The sequence below is a fragment of the Lontra canadensis genome, unplaced genomic scaffold (genome assembly GCF_010015895.1).
Source record: "Lontra canadensis isolate GAN:19392208 unplaced genomic scaffold, GSC_riverotter_1.0 scaffold33, whole genome shotgun sequence".
In the NCBI taxonomy this organism is placed as follows: domain Eukaryota; kingdom Metazoa; phylum Chordata; class Mammalia; order Carnivora; family Mustelidae; genus Lontra; species Lontra canadensis.
Genome location: NW_022631027.1, coordinates 13,087,906 through 13,111,045, shown reverse-complemented (window position 1 = coordinate 13,111,045; position 23,140 = coordinate 13,087,906). Strand labels below are relative to the sequence as shown.

The 23,140-nt window shown below is 38.0% G+C and overlaps 2 protein-coding genes across 4 annotated transcripts in view; one reads left to right on the top strand and one right to left on the bottom strand.

Moving 5' to 3' along the window:
• The window catches only part of SASS6 (SAS-6 centriolar assembly protein), a 46,511-nt gene extending 32,833 nt beyond the window's left edge, over nucleotides 1-13,678 (top strand). The window contains exons 15-17 of one of the 2 annotated variants that reach the window (XM_032867212.1): nucleotides 9,941-10,038; nucleotides 12,294-12,388; nucleotides 12,490-13,678. In XM_032867212.1, the coding sequence (XP_032723103.1) occupies nucleotides 9,941-10,038; nucleotides 12,294-12,388; nucleotides 12,490-12,596 (300 nt within the window). In that variant the 3' untranslated portion in view covers nucleotides 12,597-13,678. Of the gene's footprint in view, nucleotides 1-9,940; nucleotides 10,039-11,765; nucleotides 11,802-12,293; nucleotides 12,389-12,489 lie in introns of those variants that run through there. The other variant, XM_032867213.1, reaches the window with a different exon arrangement.
• An 805-nt stretch (nucleotides 13,679-14,483) lies between these two features.
• Nucleotides 14,484-23,140, bottom strand: part of MFSD14A (major facilitator superfamily domain containing 14A) — a 41,787-nt gene continuing 33,130 nt past the window's right edge. For both annotated transcript variants that reach the window (XM_032867209.1, XM_032867210.1), the window contains 4 exons: nucleotides 19,602-19,714; nucleotides 18,010-18,107; nucleotides 16,913-17,076; nucleotides 14,484-15,805 (listed from right to left, as the gene is read on the bottom strand). In XM_032867209.1, the coding sequence (XP_032723100.1) occupies nucleotides 15,599-15,805; nucleotides 16,913-17,076; nucleotides 18,010-18,107; nucleotides 19,602-19,714 (582 nt within the window). In that variant the 3' untranslated portion in view covers nucleotides 14,484-15,598. The remainder of the gene's footprint in view (nucleotides 15,806-16,912; nucleotides 17,077-18,009; nucleotides 18,108-19,601; nucleotides 19,715-23,140) is intronic.

Below are 23,140 nucleotides of genomic sequence, written 5' to 3'. Positions count from 1 at the left end.
CTGAGCGGAAGTCAGATGCTTCAGAACCAGAGCCACCAGATGCCCCTAAAATTTTATTGATGAGCTTCAGAACTTTCCAGCTACAGTTTAAGTCAGATTATTGAGGTATCATTTACACACAGTAAAATTTAACTTTTGTAGTGTACTCCACTTAAAAAAAAATCTGTGGCAAAATACATATAAAATTCACTGTCTTAACCTTTTTGAAGATTTATTTATTTGAGATTGAGTGAGCTTGAGTTGGGGGACAGAGAGAGAGGGAGAAACAGGCTCCCTTGTTCCGAGCTCCCTTGTTCCTGGCTCTGAGTTCCCTCTTGGGGGAACTTGATAGGGGCCTCAATCCCAGGACTCCAGGATCATGACCTGAGCCAAAGTCAGACGCTTAAACGATTGAGCCATCCAAATGCCCCTCAACCTTTTTAAAGTTTAGAATTAAAAATTGTGTATACACAGGCAGTGATGTTAAATACATACATAATACTGTGCAACCATCACCACCAGCCATCTCCAGAGTTCCTTTCATCTTGTAAAATCGAAACTCTGTACACGTTAACCAGTAATTTCCCAATTTCCCCCATGCCTCCCAGCTCCTGGTAACCACAGTTCTACTTTCTATCTCTATGATTTTGACTATTATAAATACCTCATATAAAGTGATATCACCATATAGTATTTGTCTTTTTGTGACTGGCTTACTTCACTTAGCATGTGTCGTTAGATTTCATTCCAGTTGTACCATACAACTGGATGTGTTCAGTTTGGATTTGTCAGGATTTGTTCCCTTTATATGGTTGAATAATATTCCATCGTGTGTATATCACACATTTTGTTTATCTTTTGATGGACACTTGAATTGCTTCCATGTTTAGCTATTGAGAATAATGCTTCTGTGTACGTGGGTGTACAAATATGTCTTCAAGCCCTGTTTTCATTTCTTTTGGGTATATAACCAGAAGTAGAATTGCTGGTAGCAACTTAAAAATTTTTTTAATATTTATTTATTTGAGACAGAGATCACAAGGAGGCAGAGAGGCAGGCAGAGAGAGAGGGGGAAGCAGGCTTCCCGCCGAGAAGAGAGCCCGATGAGGGGCTCGATGCGGGGCTCAATCCCAGGACCGTGAGATCATGACCCAAGCTGAGGGCAGACGCCCAACCCACTGAACCACCCAGGTGCCCCAGCAATTTTAATTTTTTGAGTAACTGCCATAATGTTTTCCATTATGGTTGTACCATTTTGCATTCCCACTAATAATGTCCAGGAGTTATAGTTTTTCCACATCCTTGCCAAAACTTGTCTTATTTATTTCTTTTTAATAGTAGCCATCCTACTGGGTGTGAAGTGGTATCTCACTGTAGTTTTGATTTGCATTGCCCTAATGATCAGTGATGTTGAGCATCTTTTCATATGCTTTTGGCTATTTGCATATCATCTTTGGAGAAGTGCTTCTTCAGATTATTTGAGCAGCTTTTTTTTAAAGCTTTAATTTTAATTCCAGTTACTTAACATAGTGTTATGTTAGTTTCAGGTGTACAATATGATTCAGCACTTCCATACATCACCCTGTGCTCATCACAAGTGCTCGCCTTAATATCCCTATCAGCTGTTTAGCCATCCCTTCATCCCCACTCCCTTTTGGTAACCAGCAGTTTGTTCTCTATCATTAAGAATCTGTTGTCTCTTTTTTTCCCTTTGCTTATTTTGTTTCTTAAATTCCATGAATGAATGAAATCATATGGTATTTGTCTTTCTCTGACCTGTTTTGCTTAGCATTATAGCTGCACCATGTCATTGCAAATGGCAAGTTTTCATACCTTAGAGCTAAATAACACTCCATCGCATACATACACCACATCTTATTTATTCATTCATCAATTGATGGACACCTGGGCTGCTTCTATAACTTAGCTATTATAAATAATGCTGCTATAAACATAGGAGTGTCTGGAATTGTTTTCCTAATTTCCCTTTCTGCTGCTTCATGATTAGTGTATAGAAACACAACCAACTCTGTATATTAATTTTGTATCCTGCAATTTTACTGAATTCACTTAATCTAGTATTTTTTGTAGAGTCTTTAGGGTTTTCTATCAGTAGTATCATGTCATCTGTAAATAGTGATTGTCTAACTGTTACTTACCACTTTGTATGCCATTTATTTCTTCTTGTCTGATTGCTCTGGGTAGGACTTCGAGTACCATGTTGAATAAAAGTAGCTAGAGTGAACATCCTTTTACTGATCCTGATGTTAGGGGGGAAAGTTTCAGTTTTCCACCATTCAATATGATGTTTGATGTGGGTTTGTCATATATGGCTTTTGTTATGTTGAGGTATGCTGTTTCTAAACCCAGTTTGTTGAGAATTTTTATCATGAATGAGTACTGAAGTCGTTAAATGCTTTTTCTTTTTATCTATTGAGATGATTGTGTGATTTTTGTTAATGTGGTGTTTCACATATTGGTTGATTTGCAGATATTGAACCATCCTTGGATCCCAGGAATAAATCCCCTTAAATGGGGTGAATGATGCTTTTTTCCTTCCCCTGAGATTTATTTATTTATATTAGAGATAGCGTGCAAGCAGGGGGAGGAGCATAGGGAGAGGAAGAGAGAGAATCCACAAGCAGACTCCCTGACTGAGCTTAGAGCCTGATGTGGAGTGTGAATGATGCTTTTATTATATTTGGCATGTTGTTTGCTACCTTTTGCTGAGGATTTTTATATCTGTGTTCTTCAGGGATGTGGCCTCTAGTTTTCCTTTTTTGTAGTGTCTTGTCTGGGTTTGTTGTGACAGTAATGCTGGCCTTGTAGAATATATCTACGTATTGAAGCTTCCTTTCTTGTTCTATTTTTTGGAATAGATTGACAAGAAAATAGACATTAATTCTTCTTTAAATGTTAGGTAGAATTTGCCTGTGAATCCATCTGGTTCTGAACTTTGATTTGTTGGGAATTTGGGGGGGTTTTGGAAGATGTTATTTATTTTAGAGAGCATGAGTGGGAAAAGGGACAGAGGGAGAGGGAGAGAGAGAGAGAGAATCTGAAGCAGATTCCATGCTGAATGCAGAGCCTGACGTGGGGCTTAGTCTCAGAACCCTGAGATCATGACCTGAGCTGAAATCAAAAGAGTTAGATGCTTAACCAATTAAGCCACCCAGGTGTCCAGGAATTTTTTGATTATTGATTTAATTTATTGACTAGAAATTGGTCTCAGCTGTTCAGATTTTCTGTTTCTTCTTAATTCAGTTTTGGAAGATTGTATGTTTTTAGGAATCTTTCCCTTCTTGGTTGCCCAATTTTTGGCATATAATTTTTCATTTTAGTTTCTTATAATCCTTTGTGTTTCTGTGATGCTGGTTGTTACTTTCCTTTCTGATTTTATTTTCTCTTTTCTTCATGAGTCTTGCTAAAAGTTTGTCAGGTTTGTTGATATTTTCAAAGAACCACCTGATTTCATTGATCTCTTTCGGTGTTTTTTTAGTCTCTGTTTCATTTATTTCTGCTCTAATCTTTATTTTCCCCAGCTTGGGCTTTGTTCTTTTTTTTTTTTTTTCTTTCTTTCTTTTTTTAAAGATTTTATTTATTATCTGCTAGAAAGAGACACAGTGAGAGAGGGAACACAAGTAGGGGAAGTGGGAGAGGGAGAAGCAGGCTTCCCGCTGAGCAGGGAGCCTGATGCAGGGCTGGATCCCAGGACCCTGGGATCATGACCTGAGCCGAAGGCAGAAGCTTGATGACTGAACCACCCAGGCACTCCATCTTTTTCTAGTTCCTTCAAGATGTAAAGTTAGTTTGAGATTTTTCTTATTTTTTGAGGTAAGCCTTTATCACTATAAATTTTCCTCTAAGGATTGTGTTAGTTGTATCCAGTAGACTTTGGACCACTGTGATTTCATTTTCTTTTGTCTTCATTTGGATTTTTGGTTTCTATTTTTTTTTTTTTTTAAGATTTTATTTATTTATTTGACACGGAGACAGTGAGAGAAGGAATACAAGCAGGGGAAGTGGGAGAGAGAAAAGCAGGTTTCCTGCTGAGCAGGGGGCCTGATGAGGGCTCCATCCTAGGACCACCTGAGCTGAAGTCAGATGCTTAACAAATGAGCCACCCAGCCGCCCCTGTCTTCATGTAGTTTTTGATTTCCTCCTTGATTTCATTGACCCAGTGGGTATTTAGTAGCATGTTATTTAAGCTCCATGTGTTTATGCTTTTTCCAGTTTTTTTCCTTGTAATTTCTAGTTTCATAACTGTTGTGGTTGATATGATTTCAGTCTTAAATTTATTGATCCTGTTTTGTGACCCAATATGTGATCTGTCCTAGAGAATGTTTCATGTGACTTTATTTTACTTTATTCTTTTAAAGATTTTATTTATTTGTCAGAGAGAGCACAAGCAGGCAGAGTGGCAGGCAGAGAGAGAAACAGACTCCCCGCTGAGCAAGGAGCCCGATGTGGGACTCAATTCCAGTACCCTGGGATCATAACCCAAGTCAAAGGCAGACGCTTAACCGACTGAGCCACCTAGGCATCCCCATTTCACATGATTTTAAAGCAGTGTGTATTCTGTTGTTTTGGGATGGAACATTCTGTATGTATTTGTTAAGTCTATCTCGTCTGATATGTTATGCAAAGACACGGTTCCCGCTTATTTTTTGCCTGAATTATCCATTGATGTAAGTGGGGTGTTAAAATCCCCTACTATCATTGTATTACTGTCATTTTCTCCATCTGCTAATATTTGCCTATTAAGTGCTCCAATGGTCAGTACATAGATATTTACAATTGTTGTATCCCTTTATTATTCTTTATCTTTTGTTATGCTTTAACGTCTGTGTTGTTTGATTTAAGTATTGCTATGTAGGCTTTATTTCGCTTCGTTTTTGTGGAATATCTTTTTCATCACTTCAGTTTCAGTCTTCATGTGTCCTTAGATCTGAAGCGAATCTCTTGTGGGCAGCATATAGATGGGGCTTGTTTGTTATCCATTCTGTCACCCTGTGCCTTGACTGGACCATTTAGATCATGTATATTTAAAGTAATAATTGATAGGTATGTATTTATTGCCATTTTATTGTTTTCTGTGTGTTTTTGTAGTTCTCTGTTCCTTCTGTTGCTCTCTTGTGATTGATGACTTTCTTAATGGTAGGCTTGGATTTCTTTCTCTCTTGTGTAACTACTACAGATTTGGTTGATGGTTACCATGAAGTTCATATCTAATATCCTAAGTATTTAGCAGTCTGTATTAACTTAATGGTCACTTAATTTCAAAGACATTGTAAAACAACTTTATTTTTACCTCCTCCTTCACAGGTTTTGTGTTTTCATGCTTTACATCTTTTTATTTCACAAGTCCCCCTAACTAAATTTTAAAGATTTTATTTATCTTAGAGAGCATGCCTGTGAGCAGTGGAGGAGCAGAGGGAGAGGGATGGAGAAAGAATCTCCAGCAGGGGGCGCCTGGGTGGCCCAGTGGGTTAAAGCCTCTGCCTTTGGCTCAGGTCATGATCCCCAGGGTCCTGGGATCAAGCCCCATATGGGGCTCTCTGCTTGGTGGGGAGCCTGCTTCCCCCTCTTTCTCTGCCTGCCTCTCTGCCTACTTATGATTTCTTTCAAATAAATAAAATCTTTAAAAAAAAAAAAAATCTCCAGCAGACTTTGTGCTGAGTATGGAGCCCAACATGGGGCACAGTCTCTCAACCCTGAGATCATGACCTGATCTGAAACCAAAAGTCAGATGTTTAACTGAGCCACCCAGGTGTGTCATCCCCTTAACTAATTTTTTAGAAATAATTGAGTTTGCTACTTTGGTCTTAAAAACAACCTTCATCTAGCTTCATAAGCAATTGCTTTGTTACCTTTAGTGTATGTTTGCTTTTATTTGTGAAATGTTTTCCTAATTTTCTTCTAATTATGGCCTTTTCTTTTCCACTTAAGGGAGTCTCTTTAGAAAGTGACTTTTTTCTCTGGGTCCTTTTAAGATTTTCCTTTTTTCAGTAATATTTCTTTCAGCAACTTATTTATGATATGCCTTGGTGTGGCACATGTATGTTATTATCCACTTAGGGCTTTTTATTGAGGACTTGTTGTCAGGGGTTAATGGTTGACGGCTTGGAAAATTGTGATCATTATCTCACTTTGTATTTTTTTTGTTTTTTCCTTTCAGTACTCCAGTTACACATAGTTGGTCACATATTTTTCCATTGAGACTGTTCATTTTTTTTAAAGCTTTATTTATATTCTAATATTCTGTCTTAAAGTTTACCAGTCTTTTCCTTAGTGCTTAATATGCTATTATTTCTGTCAAGTGAGAAATTTGTATTTTAGGTAAAGAATTTGTCATCTCTGCAAGTCCATTTTATTCTTTTTTATATCTTTCATTTTTCCCATACTTCTGATTTCCATTAAATTCTTGTTCATAGTTATCATTGTTCTAACATCTCCTTGTTCTAATTTCTGTCATTATATTTTATTGACTGTTTTTTTCTTGGTGTTTTCACAGTTTCTCTCATTGTGATCTCTAGTAATTTTTGATAGAATGTGGAACATTGTCAGTGGTTACATTGTTGAGTATATGGATTTTGTTATCTTCCTTTAAAGAGTGGCTGCTATTTAAGTTAGTTCGGGGTTCCTTTGATCCCTTTGAAGCATTCTGGATTTTTTGTTTTCTTCTTTAGCTTTACTTCAGTTATCTGGGTAGCTTTTACTCAAGGGGTAGTTTAGCCCTTCTATAAAGCTATGTTCCTTCATGGCTCTTCACTGAATGCCTTAAATAATTGCCAAGGACTTTCAACTTTATCTCCATGATCATGAACCTTGGGAATTGTTCAGATTAAATCTGCCATCTCTTTTTTTTAGTCTTTGGAGATTTGTCCCTATGCACATGTCTAGTGCTGAGCAAAAACTCAAAAGGGACCCATGTGCAGATTTCTAGAGGTTTTTCTCTTTATATGTTTTTTTTTAATTTTATATTTTCATTTATTTGAGAGAGAGTGAGCAAGTGAGCATGAGCAGGAGGAGGGGCAGAGGGAGAGGAGAGAGAATCCCAAGCAGACTCCACAGTGAGCATGGAGCCTCTTGATCTCCCAACCCTGAGATCATAACCTGAGCCTGAATCAAGAGTCAGACGCTTAAATGACTGAGCACCCAGGAGCCTCCTTATAGCTTCTTGCTTGTCAGAATTCTGCTCTGCAACTTCCAATTACCCCAGCCTCCCTAAATTCTGATCTTGATCTCTTCCACTCTTAGCAATTATGTTTTACCTCTATACCTGAATTTAGATAAAGTACTTCCACTTGGAAAGCTGGGTCAGTTGTAGGGATCACACTTCTCTCAAAGATCACAGTGGTGTACCACCTTTTTGTTCAGTATTTGAGACCATTCTTTTTATTTTGTCCAGTTTTGTGATTTATGACTTTTGCCTGTATCTTATGAATTGATATCTGGTACTTAACATTTCTTACTCTTTCATGTTTATTTTTCTATAAGGAATATTGGAAAATTCTTTTTAAAAAATCCACTTTTAAAAATCCTTTTTGTGTTTAAGGTTGTCATGTGAAATGCATAGATTAATGTAGGGAAAACTAATAACTTTGGAATACTGAATATTGATGGTCAAGTACATTATTAGCCTATACTTTTTTTTTAAGATTTATTTGACAGAGATCACAAATAGGCAGAGAGGCAGGCAGGGGTGTGGGAAGCAGGTTCCCCACTGAGCAGAGAGTCTGATGTAGGGCTGGATCCCAGGACCCTGAGATCATGACCTGAGCCAAAGGCAGAGGCTTAACCCACTGAGCCACCCAGGTGCCCCTACCTTTTTTATTCGTAATTTTAACCAATAGTTTGTACCTATCTGCTATTATTGTGAATTTTTACTAAAAATATTTGTTGTTTTCTTGTGCCTTTTCCTTTTGTATGCAAGTAGTCAGTTTTTTTAATCTATTAGTTTGGTGACTTAATATGTATACCTCTATTTTTAAGATACAACCCATTTATAAGTTTCTGGTATGAAACCTCAGTTGTATATCTTAGTTTGGATTTTTGTATAGATTCTTGGATTACTTTTTATTGTTTTTAAAGATTTTTTTATTTATCGTTGGGGGTGGAGAGAGGAGGGGTGTGGAGGGAGCCAGAAAGGGAGAGAAGCAGACTTCCTGCTGAGTGCAGAGCCTGAGCCTGATTATGATCTGAGCCAAAACCAAGAGTCAGTCACTTAACTGAGCCACCCAGGTGGCACTACTTTTGATTGCTCTGAAGTTCAAATTCCTAGCTTTCATTTAGAATCCTTAAATATAACAGCCTTTGAAAATTCTTGAAAAGGAAAGAATTCTCAGAATGCACAGAATGCGCGAGGTATATGCATAATTGTGGTAAATAGGGAGACAACTTTTAGAACTGTGACACTTCCTTAAATGTACAGTTGAGGGGATGCCTGGGTGACTCTGTCATTAAGCATCTGCCTGCAGCTCAGGTCATGATCCCGGGGTCCTGGGATCAAGCCCTGCATCAGCTCCCTGCTCAGCGGGGAGTCTGCTTTTCCCTTGTCCACTCCCCCAGCTTGTGTTCCCTCTTTCACAGTCTCTTTCTCCGTCAAATAAATAAATAGAAAATCTTAGAAAATAAATGTACAGCTGGCCCTTGAACTATGTTGGGGTTTGGGGGCATTGACTCCCCCCCACATTGTAAAAAAACTGCATGTAACTTTTGACTCCCCCCAAACTGAACTACTGTATTTTTAATATATATATTCATATATATTTTTTACCTCACCCCCCACACATGTATTTTATATTGTGATTGAAAAGTAAGATGTTGCCAGATGATAACAAGCAAAGGGAAAGTAGAGGAAAGATACAGGGTAGGCTGGAACAGCAGGACTTTCACGTGCTTTTGGCGCTCCTCATCCCACCACCTGTGTGTGTGAGGGTTAATTCACTGAAGGCTTGAACTGAGAGGCAGTAAAGGAACCAGCTCTAGAGAGCGATTCTTGCTTAAGTGGCAAGGCCAATTACTGGTCCTACTTGGCCAGGGAGCACAGAATGATACCACATCACCAAAGAGTCTGGGGGAACTCCACAATGACAGGAAGAAGCCTGCAGTGCAGAGCTGACAGCAGGGAGAGGTGCTGTCGGCCATACTGAATGTTCTCCAAGTGGATGGGCTAATAGCCCAGGGATCTAGCGGCTCACAGACTACCAGCATTTCCTATAAGCAGAAGCTGCCTTAGAACCATGTAGGGAGTCAGGTGGATCAAGCCAACCCAGCGAGATGGTAAAGGTCCTCTGCGTTCCTCTAGACATTGCATAGAAGGAAATTTTCTACATTTCTGGGTACTGGATAATGAGTGTTAATCCAGGATCCAGTTTTGCTGACTTCGGGTGGGGATAAGGAGATTTATGGTACCTCATTCTACTGTACTGTATTTATTGACCAAGATCCGTGTATAAATAGAGCCCTGCAATTCAAACCCAGGTTGTTCAGCTATATTAATGTTTGTTTTGGTTCAAAATAATTTTTTTAAAAGATTTTTTTTATTTGACAGAGCTCACAAGTGGAGAGAGAGGCAGGCGGCAGGGGTAGGGGAAGCAGGCTCCGCGCTGAGCCGGAGCTCGATGCGGGGCTCAATCCCAGAACCCTGGGACCATGACCTGAGCTGAAGGTGGAGACTTAACCCACTGAGCCACCTAGGTGCCCCTCAAAATAATTAAGAGAATCATTTTATGCTGTTCATCTTGCTTCTATCACAGGAATGTTTTTGACAAGGAGAAAGAGGATTTTTTTGTTGTTAAATCTTCTCAAGAAAATGTGCTTGTGTTATAAAATTTGTGTTGAACCTGTTCTTCTGTGGTCTAGATTTATCAGAAAAAAAGTGGAACCACCTGTCTCCATATGGAACTTTCTCGGTTCTCACTAGTTGGGTTACATGATGTGTTTTCCATCTTTACAGGTCCAGTTTAACTTGCAGTTTACAAAACCAAATACACCGCTAGGAGAAGTTCAGTCAGGAACAACTGTTAGTATGCCTTGCTCAACTGATAAGGAAAAGTAAGTACTTGTTGGCATAAAATTTAATGTTTGCAATTTTATCCATGCTTGAAAGCTTTGATGCCCACTTACTGTGACATTTTAAGTTGCTGATCAGTGGGATTGAAGTGGATTTCTTTTTATCTATAAGAAAGAGATTTCCCGTATTTTTTTAAACTGTAAGAGACAGTTAAACATACAGTAAAAATTTATTTTTTAAGAGTGACTTTCCTGCATAACTGAACCACCTTTCATCTGTTTGGGGGCAAGTCCATAGAAATCTTTTTAACTCTATTTAGTGTGGTTTTGTTTTTGTTTTCTTGTATGGCTGTGTCTGCCTCTGAAAGCTCTCCGTTTTTCTGAATTAATGCTTCCAGTGTAAAGTACTCTGAGAAGCCAGCTATTTAAATTTTATTTATATTTTAAAGATTTATTTATTTTAGAAAGAGAGTGCACGAGCAAAGGGAGGGACAGAAGGAGAGGGAGAGAATCTGACTTCCTGCTAAGCATGGAATCCAAAGGCTCAATCTCAGGACCCTCAGATCATGACCTGAGCTGGAACAAAAAGTTTTACCCTTAACCGAATGAGCCACCCAGGCACCCCAGGAGTCACCTATTTTAAACTGCTAGAATTCTTTGCTAAGAATAAGGCTTGTGAGATTGTCCCATACCTACCAAAATAAGCTTTAATTTTATGACACATTCTGCCTACTCAGAAATCCCTTCCTATTTTTTAACTCTTACATAGGTTTTACATAGTGAGGTTTGTTCCGTCAGTGAGTTGTGACTAAATTAAACAGCTCATGAAAACTTGTCTCTCTGGGTAGTCTCACTGGTAGTCTATACATGTTTGTACTATTTTTTTCTTATTATGCTTCTTCAAAATTAATCACTTTAAGACCTGTCTGCTGGCACTCATTACCATGAGCTAGCATCATTCAAGTATATTGCAGAATAAATTACTAACAGTTCAAAGAGGCTTCTTATCCCAGTTCTCTGGCTCTCATTCACTGACTTCTGTAAAACTGGCACCAATATGAATATTACAGAAGTTTGGGAGCCTCTCAAAAAAAGAATTCTTTGAAATCTTGAAATGTGTTATATTTAATCTTAAACTTGTTTAAATAAGAGGCACAGCATCTGTAATCCCTGTTAATGGTAGAACACCATGTTTGTATATTTAACTCTGTCATATACACCAAGCACAATTTTACTTGCAGAAAATATCATATTTGTGGTACAAAAATCAAACATAATCATGTGTCCCTAAAATTAGGACTGTTCAGCTATTTTGAGTGTTTCTTGTTTATAATTGGTTTTTTCCTGTATTTGTTGTCAGGAAAAAGTGGCAATGGGTATCAAAAGTTAAAAAAAAAAAAAAAGTTAAAATTGAAGGAAATACCTAATCACCCACTTAATTCTTTTCTGAAAATTGGAAAAAGACCACTTAATTTTAAGAATGTACATTGTTTTACAAGTGCCTTTAAACTCTTATGCCATGGAACTATTAGTGAAACTTGACACTGGACAGATTTAGAAAAAAGGAGTATGGTGGTAGAAGGGGTAAAATACAATTACGTAAATGCCCCTGTATTTTTCTAAACTTTTGTATTTGTATTCATCTGACTAGAGTTCATTATTTATTAATTTTAATAGTGCATATTAATGACATCTTTGAAGTACTATAAAGTTCTGAAGAGCTTTTGGCAAAGGAAAAATTTTACTCTTTAATTACTATTTTTTAAAAGTAGGCTCCATGCCTAGTGTGAAACCCCGTGCAGGGCTTGAACTCACAACCCTGAGATTTAGACCTGAGCTGAGATGGATTCAGAGGCTTAACTAGCTGAACCAACCAGGTGCCCCTTACTCATTTTAAATACGAGATAGAAATGGTTAAATGATACTCTTGAAGCATGAACATGTGTTTTCATTCAGCATATATCACTTACGCATTATGGTTTTATGGTTTCATAGTACTAGAGTTTTTAGTTCCCCTTATTCTTTATCTTAGCTCTTCGACTTATTAGTGTTATTTATTATAGTCTCCTGTTCACTGGGAAGGGTACTTTGGCTTATGGATAAACTGCTTGCTTAAGAAACCAGTGAAGGAAAAGAAAAAAAAAAAAAAACCAGTGAAGAATGACTTGTTTTGAACAAAGCTATAAACATAGTTAGATCATTTTATGTATAGTATGTGTTTGTAGATTAATAGTTAATGTTGATGGTTTATCTCAAGTGAAAATAAATGTTAAAATAAATACTACTTTACTTTCAAGTGGTGCAAATGTAGGGCTGGAATCCAAATACCTGAAGAAAAGGGAAGACAGCATTCCTTTACGTGGGCTCAACCAAAACCTGTTCAATAATCCAGGTGAGAGGACAGTTCTGAAATGGATTTGACAGTGGTTTAATTGACTATATTTTATATAGAACTAAGTGAATACAATAATCTTTTTTTGTCCTCATTTGCAGACCATCAAAAAGATGGCACTTTAGGAGCATTACAGACATCTTCCAAACCTGCAGTGCTCCCTTCTGCATCTTCAGCGTATTTCCCTGGGCAGTTAACAAACAGTTAATGCTAGTGTTGTCTTTGACTTTTTATTGAAATTTTATAAATTCCCATGGTTTAAAAATGTATGAGCAGCATAGATCAAAATTCTAAGCCAGCAAGTTTCAGAGTTTACTTGAGCTTACTGTATTAGATTGTTTGGATCCTTTTTCACTCCTGCTGTCGTTCCACGGCAAGCTAGAGGAGCCAGTTGGTACTTGGGGGATTCAGAGTGAAGATTCTGAGTAAATGATGCTTTTTAGTTTGTGAACATAGTGTTTGATAGAATGATAGTATGAATTTTATTAAATGAATCCTTAGAAATTCTCAGAATTTCTGAGGGAAGAGTTGATCCTCGTAAGGGACATTCTAGTCATTGAGGATCTGGGTAAATGAAAACCTGCTTAGAATATGAAACCAAAGAATGTCACTAATTCATTTTATCATTCCCATTGGTAAAATAAAAGTTTTAAGTTTGACAACTGAAAATTATGAGGGAAAATGATTATCTCCAAAGATAACTATATTATTGATATTTATAATAAAGGGGAAATCCTAAAATTACCTTCAGTGAAATTAATCCTTCATAGCAAATAAATACTTTCCTTGCAGCATCTTTAAATTAGCTGTCGAACAAGTCTAATTCTGATAATTTTGATAAATTAGAAAAATAATTTGGACAATGTATTATATAACCTGATTAAGTATAAAGTACTTTGAGCTGCAAAGTTTATAGGATTTTAATGCTTCCTGGAAATCTATACTTACCCAGTTTTTCTCTCATTTGGAGTTTTATTAGTTTGTTATTCAGTTAAATCCGTATTAGTGGAATGTTTTAAAAAGAAGTACATTACAACATACTTTAAGAGCATCATGAGTATTCATTGTTTTTTATACTATCAGTTCATTTTAATGTTTGCTTAATAAGGTAGGCAAAGTGAGTAACTGCTAGAAGTTACAATTTTTTTTTCTTCTTTGTAACCAAACCAGTTTCAAGTAAGAATTATTTGGAAAAAAATTAGGCTCTAAAATTTCACCCAGACTCAAAGGGTCCCATTTTGTTTTCTTACTGATGACCACCCAGTACAGAGTAGCACTGTCTTATGAAATGTATAATTCAATTATTTACAAGGATTGCTAATGCTCATATTTAAAAAACTATTTTCAAGGACCTTACTACATAAATTAGGAAAGAGAATTCAGTATATTAATATCAATGTTATTAGGTTTATGGTAAGACAAAGAATCTAGTATTTGGTCATATTTTTCTGAAGCTGTGCTGGTAGTTGCAAGCAGTCTTAACTAGGGGATTTATTCTAAAAAACTTAGTAACCATTACTGGGTAGTGACTTTTATGTATGACTTGTCATTTCAATATACTGTATGAGTATTAGTAAGAATACTTGGTTACAGTAACATGTAAACATTTAATAATCTAGAAAGTAGCCTCTTGGTGATATTAGAATCTTTCCTGTAAATTTTATGTAATATATAAAAACATTGACAGGGTTTGGATGGGATTTGGGGCATATAGGTAGTTCTTTTTTATGTGAAATTGTTTTGCAGTGTACAGCTGTACATGTGTTAATAATCACAAGGTTGCACTTAACATATTTCTATAAACTGAGCTTTGTTAATAAAGTATTTATGGAGTATGATGTGTATATAAAAATAAACAGGATTGATCTGCAGTTGACGATGCTTAGAACTTAAGTACTTCCATTTAATTTATGGACTAAGTTTCCATTTCTTTGTCTTCCTATGGGAGTATTTTGTAGTGAGGGGGGAAAAAGGATTAAAGGGAAGATGGTGTAAAGCTTTGATTTGTTACTGTAAAAATGGTTATGGTAACAAATAAAGCCAACAGACCTTACAGGGAATGACAGATCAAGACTTTCTTTTTAAAAAAAAAAAATCATTAAAATATTTAATTTTATTAACAGAATATTTACATTTCTTTTAAGACCTTATTTAACCATAGTGAACGTTCCAAGTTTAAAAAGCATTGAGCAATAACCACACACAAGATGAAAACAGTGTAAACTATACAATACTTTATGTACAATTTTTACAAAGTAACACTTTTTAAATAATATAACTGGACACAAAAATATACACTTTAGAGAAATTCACATCAGTAATTGTATAAAGCTCTCTTCTAGAGTCCTGAAAATTTAGGACAAACATTAGCTCTGTAAATAAAGTGTTACTGTGACAGTCCTGAAAGGCCACTATATATATTTATCTACATATAGATATCACATTGACATTTTCAAGGCTACCAGCTTTACTATATAATTTTTAGATTATGTATTCAAGTGTTGAGGTTCTTGTGATTATGCAAACATTAAAAGAATAGTGGTATGAGCAGCTGGGGAACAAACCCAAGCCGGCGCTTAGATTTACAGACTCTACCCCAATTTAAATTCTAAATGGCTGATATTTTCTCATTTCAAAAACAGTGGTGAATGTTTAAAATAAAATTACTACAAACAAGCTTGAAACATGATTCAGATTTAGTACAATTTTCTTAGTTTTTTTTTTTTTTTAATGCAAACAATTCATTTACCATTTCTTTACTTTAGTGCATCTGCATTAAGGCTTTGAATTATTTGACCCAAGATTTTACAATGTTAAAAACGAACAGGTCCATAACCGTACTACCTACTCTGTCTCACTGTGAGTCAGCATAGAGTTAAAGCTCAACACCTGAAGGAAATGGTAGCAGAGACGTTGCTAGTATCTAAGAAGGTATGTATATAGTTTTTAATTAAAGGATGTATAATAAAACAAAAGCTAGTGGCAAGAAATTGGTGCTAATAAACAAAAGGTTTCTTTTCAAAAGAAATTGTAACATCTTTGGAAAACTGTCCGGTTCTGGTTCTTTCTTTAGTTCCCACGGAGTTCATGCAGATACATTTCTTAAGACAACCTTAAAGTACATTGTAGATGGAAATGGAATGTACATCCAGAACTACAGGTGAAAACTAAGACCTGGGTGTGATAGAAAAGTCTTCCTGATTTCAGTCATCACACATTTGTGTCCTGGAGTAAAGGTTCTTTGGCCTCTCCTGGCGCTTGTGTACTATGAGGATGGCTGTGACCGCCACAGTGCTTTCTCCAACTGCTGGACCGTAAGCTTAAATTGGTATGTTCTGGAATAAACAAGGCAACAAGCAGAGCCAGCAGTACTGAACAGGCTCCAAAGAGGAAGGGGGGGCCAGGGATGATCGAATTCTGAGAAAGAGAAAGGTAATTAGGACTTTTGCACTGAAATCTCCGCTCTTAAGAAACTGCTTATCTTTTAATAATCAGATTGCTATGAATTGTAAGCCAGGGTCTTCTCTCTTTCTTCAGAGCCATAGTTAGAAAATGCATTTGCTTTTCAGGAGAAAGGGACACTATCATACTCTCCTATAAAATTCTGAGGGTAACAGCTGACCCAAGGAACAGAGCCACAAGAGTTTTTCAAAAATAGCCTATGCAAAAATAGACTGTCACCTGCAGCACACAATCTGAACACATCATACGGCTCATGAGCCTTCACCTCATTAGTTCAACAGGAAGATCTCAAAAGTAAAATTAAGCAGCATACGCTATGTCAACCATAATAGTGGAATCAATGACCGTTTTCTTTGTTTACAAAAGCAAACTACATTCTCCAGTAACTGTAAGTGAGGGAAACACAGCTAATGCTGTTACCTAAGAATCAAAAGGCTTTTTTTTAGCCCAGATATGTTCATTCTTAACAAAATCTTGCACAGCCAGTTTAACCTGTGTACAGCCTACAAACATTCATTTTTATTTAAAAGCAGTTTCAGCTGCTCTGCTAAACAAGCCGGAAACTGATGAGCTGTTTGTATTGGCTAAAGATACGATGTCTGCCGTTAATGTTTTCAGAGTCCAGAGTGCTAACCATTACACCATGGAACCCCACTGTTAATGTTTTCAGTTGTACGGAGGGAAAGTACAGCAAACAGGTGAACAAAGATGTGAATCAGCACCTAACTGCCATTTGCTGCAGAAGGCAGGCCTCGCTTGGGGACCTCGTGCAGCACCCATATCCCCGACGAGACAGCGGTACACACCGGTGGCTATTAACCATGCCATGAGGTGTAACATCACGAACTACAACAGTTTGATAATTCTTAAATTGACGAGGGGAAAGGTCTGTACAGCCAATTTCAAAAAGAGGTATACAGGGGAACACAGTCCCTTCGGCCTTGATTTTTAAGTACTGTAGATCTAAAATAATCTCACATAAAAGCTTGGGTGACCAAAAACCATTTATCTTTCAACCCAGCTAAATGAACTGTATTTTTAATCAGGTGAATGAAGAATTACCTGTTCGAAATGGTGCTGTGGGCTTGTGTTTGTTCCCAAGTCTGTTCCTGTCATTGGCAGTTCTTTAAGTTCCACATGGAATATGTAGAAAATGAATCCATAAAGAGCTGGTCCCAGACCATTGCACAGTCCTCGAATTCCTGTTATCATTCCTTGAACAACACCTAAATTGTTTACACAAATTATGTAATGCACCGTTTATTTTTTTCCTGCCCCAGAACCAGAACCAGACAAACAAAGTTAATCTAAAACCAAAGTTCTCATCAGACACTAGCAATTTACCACGATGGCATTAACAAAGTACTTAGAAGCCATGAGCTCTACAAAGTAAGCTCTCTGATACAAATGTGAGATCAGGTAGACCCAACCCAAACATAGGTCTAGTTTAAGCAAGTAGGCAAAAGCACTTTATTTCCCTTTAAAACACCCCTGGCTAAAAATCAGGCATGAGTTCACAATCATAACTGTTAAAAAGAAAAATCCTGCCCCTAAGCAGCTACTTAAGACCCTCTGAGTCAAATAAAAAGTTTGAGTTTCGCTTTCCTCTGCAATCTTTTCTCAAATTTAAAATGCAATTTGCTTTGGCCATAGGCCTTTCCTTCCTCACTTAATCAACCACATGATCGCTGTCCCTCTTTTGTAACACCACTTTTTCCCCTTATGACTAGAGAAAACACATCCTTTTCAAAGAATTATCTGTTAGCATTTTGAGAAATACTCCTTTCACAAAAGCATAAGATAAAAAATGTTTTCTATGGTCTTTAGATGACTGAAACCTAAGATTTAAATAAAAAGGTTACTTAAGCCCAGGATGTCTAGCACATCATAGCAAACACATAATAGTGAACGTAAGGTGGCCAGCCTACATCACTAGATTTTCTAGCGACAGAACAGGTAGGGCCACAAGCAGTGAGCGACATGGTTACAGATATCCACCGAAGGACAATACCTTGGAATCTGCTTTTCCTCTTAAAAGTGAAAGCAATTTTAAATACTTTGAAGATACACTTTTGATCCCGTACTGAGGAAGGAGATAGAAAATAGGATTTGAGTATTCCGTGCTTTGAAATAATTATCATGGGTTCTTGTCAACTCACCTTGTTGATCAGCATCGGCAGTTCGTGAAACAAGGGCACTGACCGCTGGAAAGGTAATGCTAGACATGGCCGCCACTGCCCCAGCAGCCCACATCATCCTGTAACCAAAAGCAGCAAAACAGAAATATATTCTTCACTGCACCTGTCAGTCAAAATATACACTTGAATTCAAGTTACTTTTACTGCAAAGTGGCTGTGGTACAAGGAAAAGGAGAACTGTACTTGGTCTATTCCTTCCTTCCTGTGTGACTCTGGGCAAGTCACTCTAAGGTCTGAGCAGCAGGTGGGGATGGGGAGCGTTAGAATACCATACGATACACGTACAGAAACGGCATTACGTGTTTCCCCAGCCAGTAAGACTGCAGGCCGTGTTCCCGCAGACTTGTGCTTCAGTGTGAAGCTACTGAGCTGACCTAAGCCTTGGATGATCTGGGCTTGAAACTTGAAATAAGTGTTTTAGATCATTAAAACTGTGAGTGCCTCTTTGTAAAAACTAGTCTGGAAAACAAAACATCCATCAGAACACATTCTTGGGGCACCTGGGGGGCTCAGTTGTTAAGCATCCGCCTTCGGCTGAGGTCATGATCCCAGAGTCCTGGGATGGAGCCCCACATCGGGCTCCCTTTTCAGTGGGGAGCCTGCTTCTCCCTCTCCCACTCTCCCTGCTTGTGTTCCTGCTCTCGCTCGCTCTTTCTCTGTTAAATTAAATAAAATCTTTAAAACAAAACAAAACAAAACCACTCTTGAGGCTTACTCCTATTCGATCCAAACAGAGGTAGTATGTTTGGGGGAATGAAACCTGAGTGAGCCGAGTTCAGTCCCATCATCCTGAGCATGAAGGCGCAACTGTGCGGCCCAACCTTGACCTCACTACAGCCATCACCCTGCAGGCCACCAGACTGGCAAGAAAAGGAAACAGCCTTCTCTCTGACAGGAAGCTGGGGCCAAAACAATAGGGCTTTCTCAATGAACTTCTGGTCTGTCTTCAGTAATGATCACTGATGTCACATGTTTTTTTCTAACCAGAAAAACAACGAAGGTAAATAACACTAGCTTTCAGGGCTTTGCTGCTTTGAGATTACATGTTTTATCCTAATGACAGACTGATACAGATTAAATGCTCATTAGAGATTTAAAAACGAATCTCATTAAAAAAAATCTGTCACAGAAAATGTCACACCCCTCTACCCTCAAGCCATTCTAGAATATACAAATACACAAGTGAGAAATCTGTATTATATACATTTTGAGAGAAAAAAGGCATAGTAGGAGATGGACTAAAATCTAATAATAAGCCTCAGATGAGAAGGAAATAAAAGTCTGTCAATTAGGGGCACCCACGTGGCTCAGTTGGTGGGGTGTCCAACTTGATTTTGCCTCAGGGTCCTGGGATCGACCCCCCCCCCCCCCCCCCACTCAGCAGGGAATCCACTAGGGATTCTCCCTCTCCTTCTGCCCCTCCCCCACTCACGTGTATGCTCATGCTCTCCTCTCTAAAATAAAAATCTTTTAAAAAGTCTGTCAGTTATACCTCAACAAAGCTGGGAAAAAAAGGGCAAATATCAAAATTTTAAAAATTAAAATATACCTACCAAGGTTCTGAACCAAAGCCATACCATGCCAGCTGTAATATTTGAAATCCCAGACCCAATAAAATGGTGTTCTTATTTCCAATTGACCGCATAAGTAAACTCAAGACTATGGTCTAGAAAAGAAAAACCAGAATGGAATGGTTTATCAGAAAAAGAACTTTTTAAAAATAAAAATAAAAAATACTTGGTGACGTCCTTCAGTCTGTAATATAAAAGGACTACCACTTTTCTACATTTTGGCATTTTTAGCAATTGCCCTGAATATATCCGGAGACCATTACTCCAGGTCATATACAGCAAATGAAAGGTCCCTTTGCTGACACAGATCCAGATCCAGGGAAGAAGAAAAGTGAAAACAGCAAAGTTGAACTTTCTATTAAGTACCTTTCTATTGACTGCTTAAACAGAAACTGTAAGCAGTAGCATCAAAAGGTCTGAACAGGGGGCTGCTTGGGTGGCTCAGTGGATTAAGCCTCTGCCTTAGGCTCAGGTCGTGATCTCAGGGTCCTGGGATTGAACCCCGCATCAGGCTCTCTGCTCAGCGGGGAGCCTGCTTCCTCTCTCTCTCTCTGCCTGCCTCTCTGCCTACTTGTGATCTCTATGTCAAATAAATAAATAAAATCTTAAAAAAAAAAAGGTCTGAACAGATGATTTGGGGATCCTGGTTATGTAACTGCTTTAAAAGTTTTTACGGGTCCAAGTTAATCCAAAATGCTTCTCCCTCTAAGCAAAACTGAAACAGTACAAGAATTACTCTCTATTCTTCATCTAAATTATTGCTGAAAGCATGATGCTTTTACAAACAGTAAACAGCTGTAAGTGTGATTTGGGAAACATACAGCGTAGGAAGGAAGCATTTGGAAAAACAGCCTGGATCATGATCTTGGCTCTAATTATGTGACCCTGGGCAAGTTACTTCACACTGAAATAGTTCTGTCTCTTATAAAATGGCAATGAAGAGTACCTACTTCAAAAGTCTGTCATGTAGGTTAGAGGAGGTAAATGCTTAGCACTGTGCTTGGCACGCTGTAGGTGTTTAATATTATGGGTTGAATGGGTTTTTTCTTTCAAAGCAAATAGAAATTCAGCAATGCTTTGGGAACATGAGAAAGTATTTTTATTATTGTTTAATATTTAATTTAAATAAATTATATTTATTATTTATTATAAATAAATATATTTATTATTGCTATTTTTAGAAAAAGACTGTGTATCTTTTTAAAAATCTGCATCTCTGCCTACTGCTCCCCCTGCTTGTGCACTCTGTCAAATAAACAAACTCTTAAAAAATAAATTCTTTAAATTGAGGGTGCCTGGGTGGCTCAGTCAGTTAAGATCTGCCTTCAGCTCAGGCGATCCAGCAGTTCTGGGATCAAGCCCCACAATGGGCTCCCGCTTAGCAGGGTGTCTGCTTCTCCCTCCCCCCTGCACCCCCTCATGCTCACACTCCCGAAAAAAGCTTTAAAATAAACAAAATTCTCTAAATTGAAATAACCATTTAAGAGCTTAATCCGATATAATCACAAACCAGTGGAAAGCAAATGAAGAGCCCTGTAGGAGTTCTTGAACAATTAAGACTCCTAGATTTCTTCTTTCCGATTTACCCTTAAAACACTAGCAAGTGTAAGAGTTCCACAAGGTATGGAACCTTGCTGGATTCCGTTCTTCTCAACAACCACAACCACAAAAGGGAACTCAACCTGAGTAAGCAGTTAGCAAAGAAAAACTTCCTGTATACAGGACACCCTAACTGAGAACACTGATTTTCTCCCGAAAGGCAGGAACTTCCTTAAGTATCTGTAGCTTTGTATCCCTAGCGGCTACTGTATGTTCTTAATATTTATAGAAAACATGATTTTTAAATATGTCAAAATAGTCTCAATAATGGGATAAATTAGTGTATACAGTGTGCTAGACAAGAAAAATTATTTGGTGTCCCTTAATTTAGTGTAACTTATTTTGTCCCAAAGGTTAAATAACCAATTTAACCAAGGCGTATATAGCTAGTTAACAGTTAACTGACATCAGTTTTGGTCCGTTAAGCAAATATATGCCAAGTTCCTACTGTATCCCACTGCTATTCTAGGTCTAAGGGAACTGACCCAAGGGTGAGAGAATAGGTCAAAGTACTGGTCAGCAAACAAAATACCTCATCTGGGAGGGAAGATGGACGTAAGTGCACTGGTTTAGAAAGATCATTGCAGGTTGTAGCTGCTATGGAAAAAGATGAAATGGGGCAGTGGAATAGAGGTGTTGCTTGAACCAGGATGGCCAGAGAAGGCCCTTCTGAGGCGACAGCTGAATGGGGAGGGAGGTGGCTACGTGAGTATCTTGGGGATCAGAATACTCCAACAAGTGGTAACGGCAAGTGCAAAGGCCCTCAACTGGAATATATTCAATAACAGGGATTATGGGACACAATGAGGTCATGTTGAGTCCAGGTTTTTTTCTGGTTGCAAAGGAAAGTAAATTTTAAGCAAGAGGATTAAAATTTCACTCTACAGGGGCGCCTGAGTACTTAGTCTGTTAAGTGTCCAACTCTTGATTTTGACTCAGGTCACAATCTCAGGGATGTGGGATCAAGCCCTGCATAGGGCTCCCTGCTCAGCGTGGAGTCTGCTTGAAATTCTCTCTCCCCCTGCTCACACTCACTCTCTCTCTCTCTAAAATAAAATCTTAAAAAAAATTCACTTTACAAAAATTACTTTCCCAAGTGGTGAATAAACTATAGGGAGACCACTTGGAGGCAAGAGCCATGGTTCAGACTGGCTCCTAGTATCAGAGATGGGGAGAGATGCTTCAATTCGGAATGGATTTTGGAGACAGAGGTAACAGGAGATACCATCTGAGGGACTGACTATGTGGTAAGGATAAAGAAAGGCAAAAATTCACAAATATGACACCAAAGTTTGTTGTGGCTCCAGCAACCAGGAGCATGGTGATGCCCATCAACGAGGTGAGCAGTGCTAAAGGGAAGGAATCCAGATTTCAGTTTTGGTTATGTCAAGTTTAAATGCCCAACATGTGTCAAACAGGAGCTCAGTCAGGGGCCGGCCTAGAGGTAAAATCTTAGGTGGTCACCAGCACATATAGGACTAGATAAGAACACTGAGGAAGGAAATATGTTCAACAATAACCCTGCACTCACATAAACTTTTATTTAGTGCCAAAGTTAGGCTTGCATGCCTCCTGGCACCAAAGAAGCGATGAGGCCTAAAAGCCCCAGAGGGGACGGCAAACATTTGGCTCCTACTGGAAAGTGTGTCTGTCCATGTTTCCAGATCTTCTCATTTGGGGGGAGAAGCTACACACACATATTTTCGTATAACCTCCCAATCTTTAAATGGTTACTACTAATTTTTAAAGTAAGTATGTATGTATGATTTATTTTAAGATTTTGTTTTTTTAAGTAATCTCTATACCCCATATGGGGCTTGAACTCCCAATCCCGGGACCAAGAGTCAAATGCTCTACCGACTGAGCCAACCAGGAGCCCTTTTTAAAGTTAAAGCAGAAAAATAAACAATGGCTTCTAATTT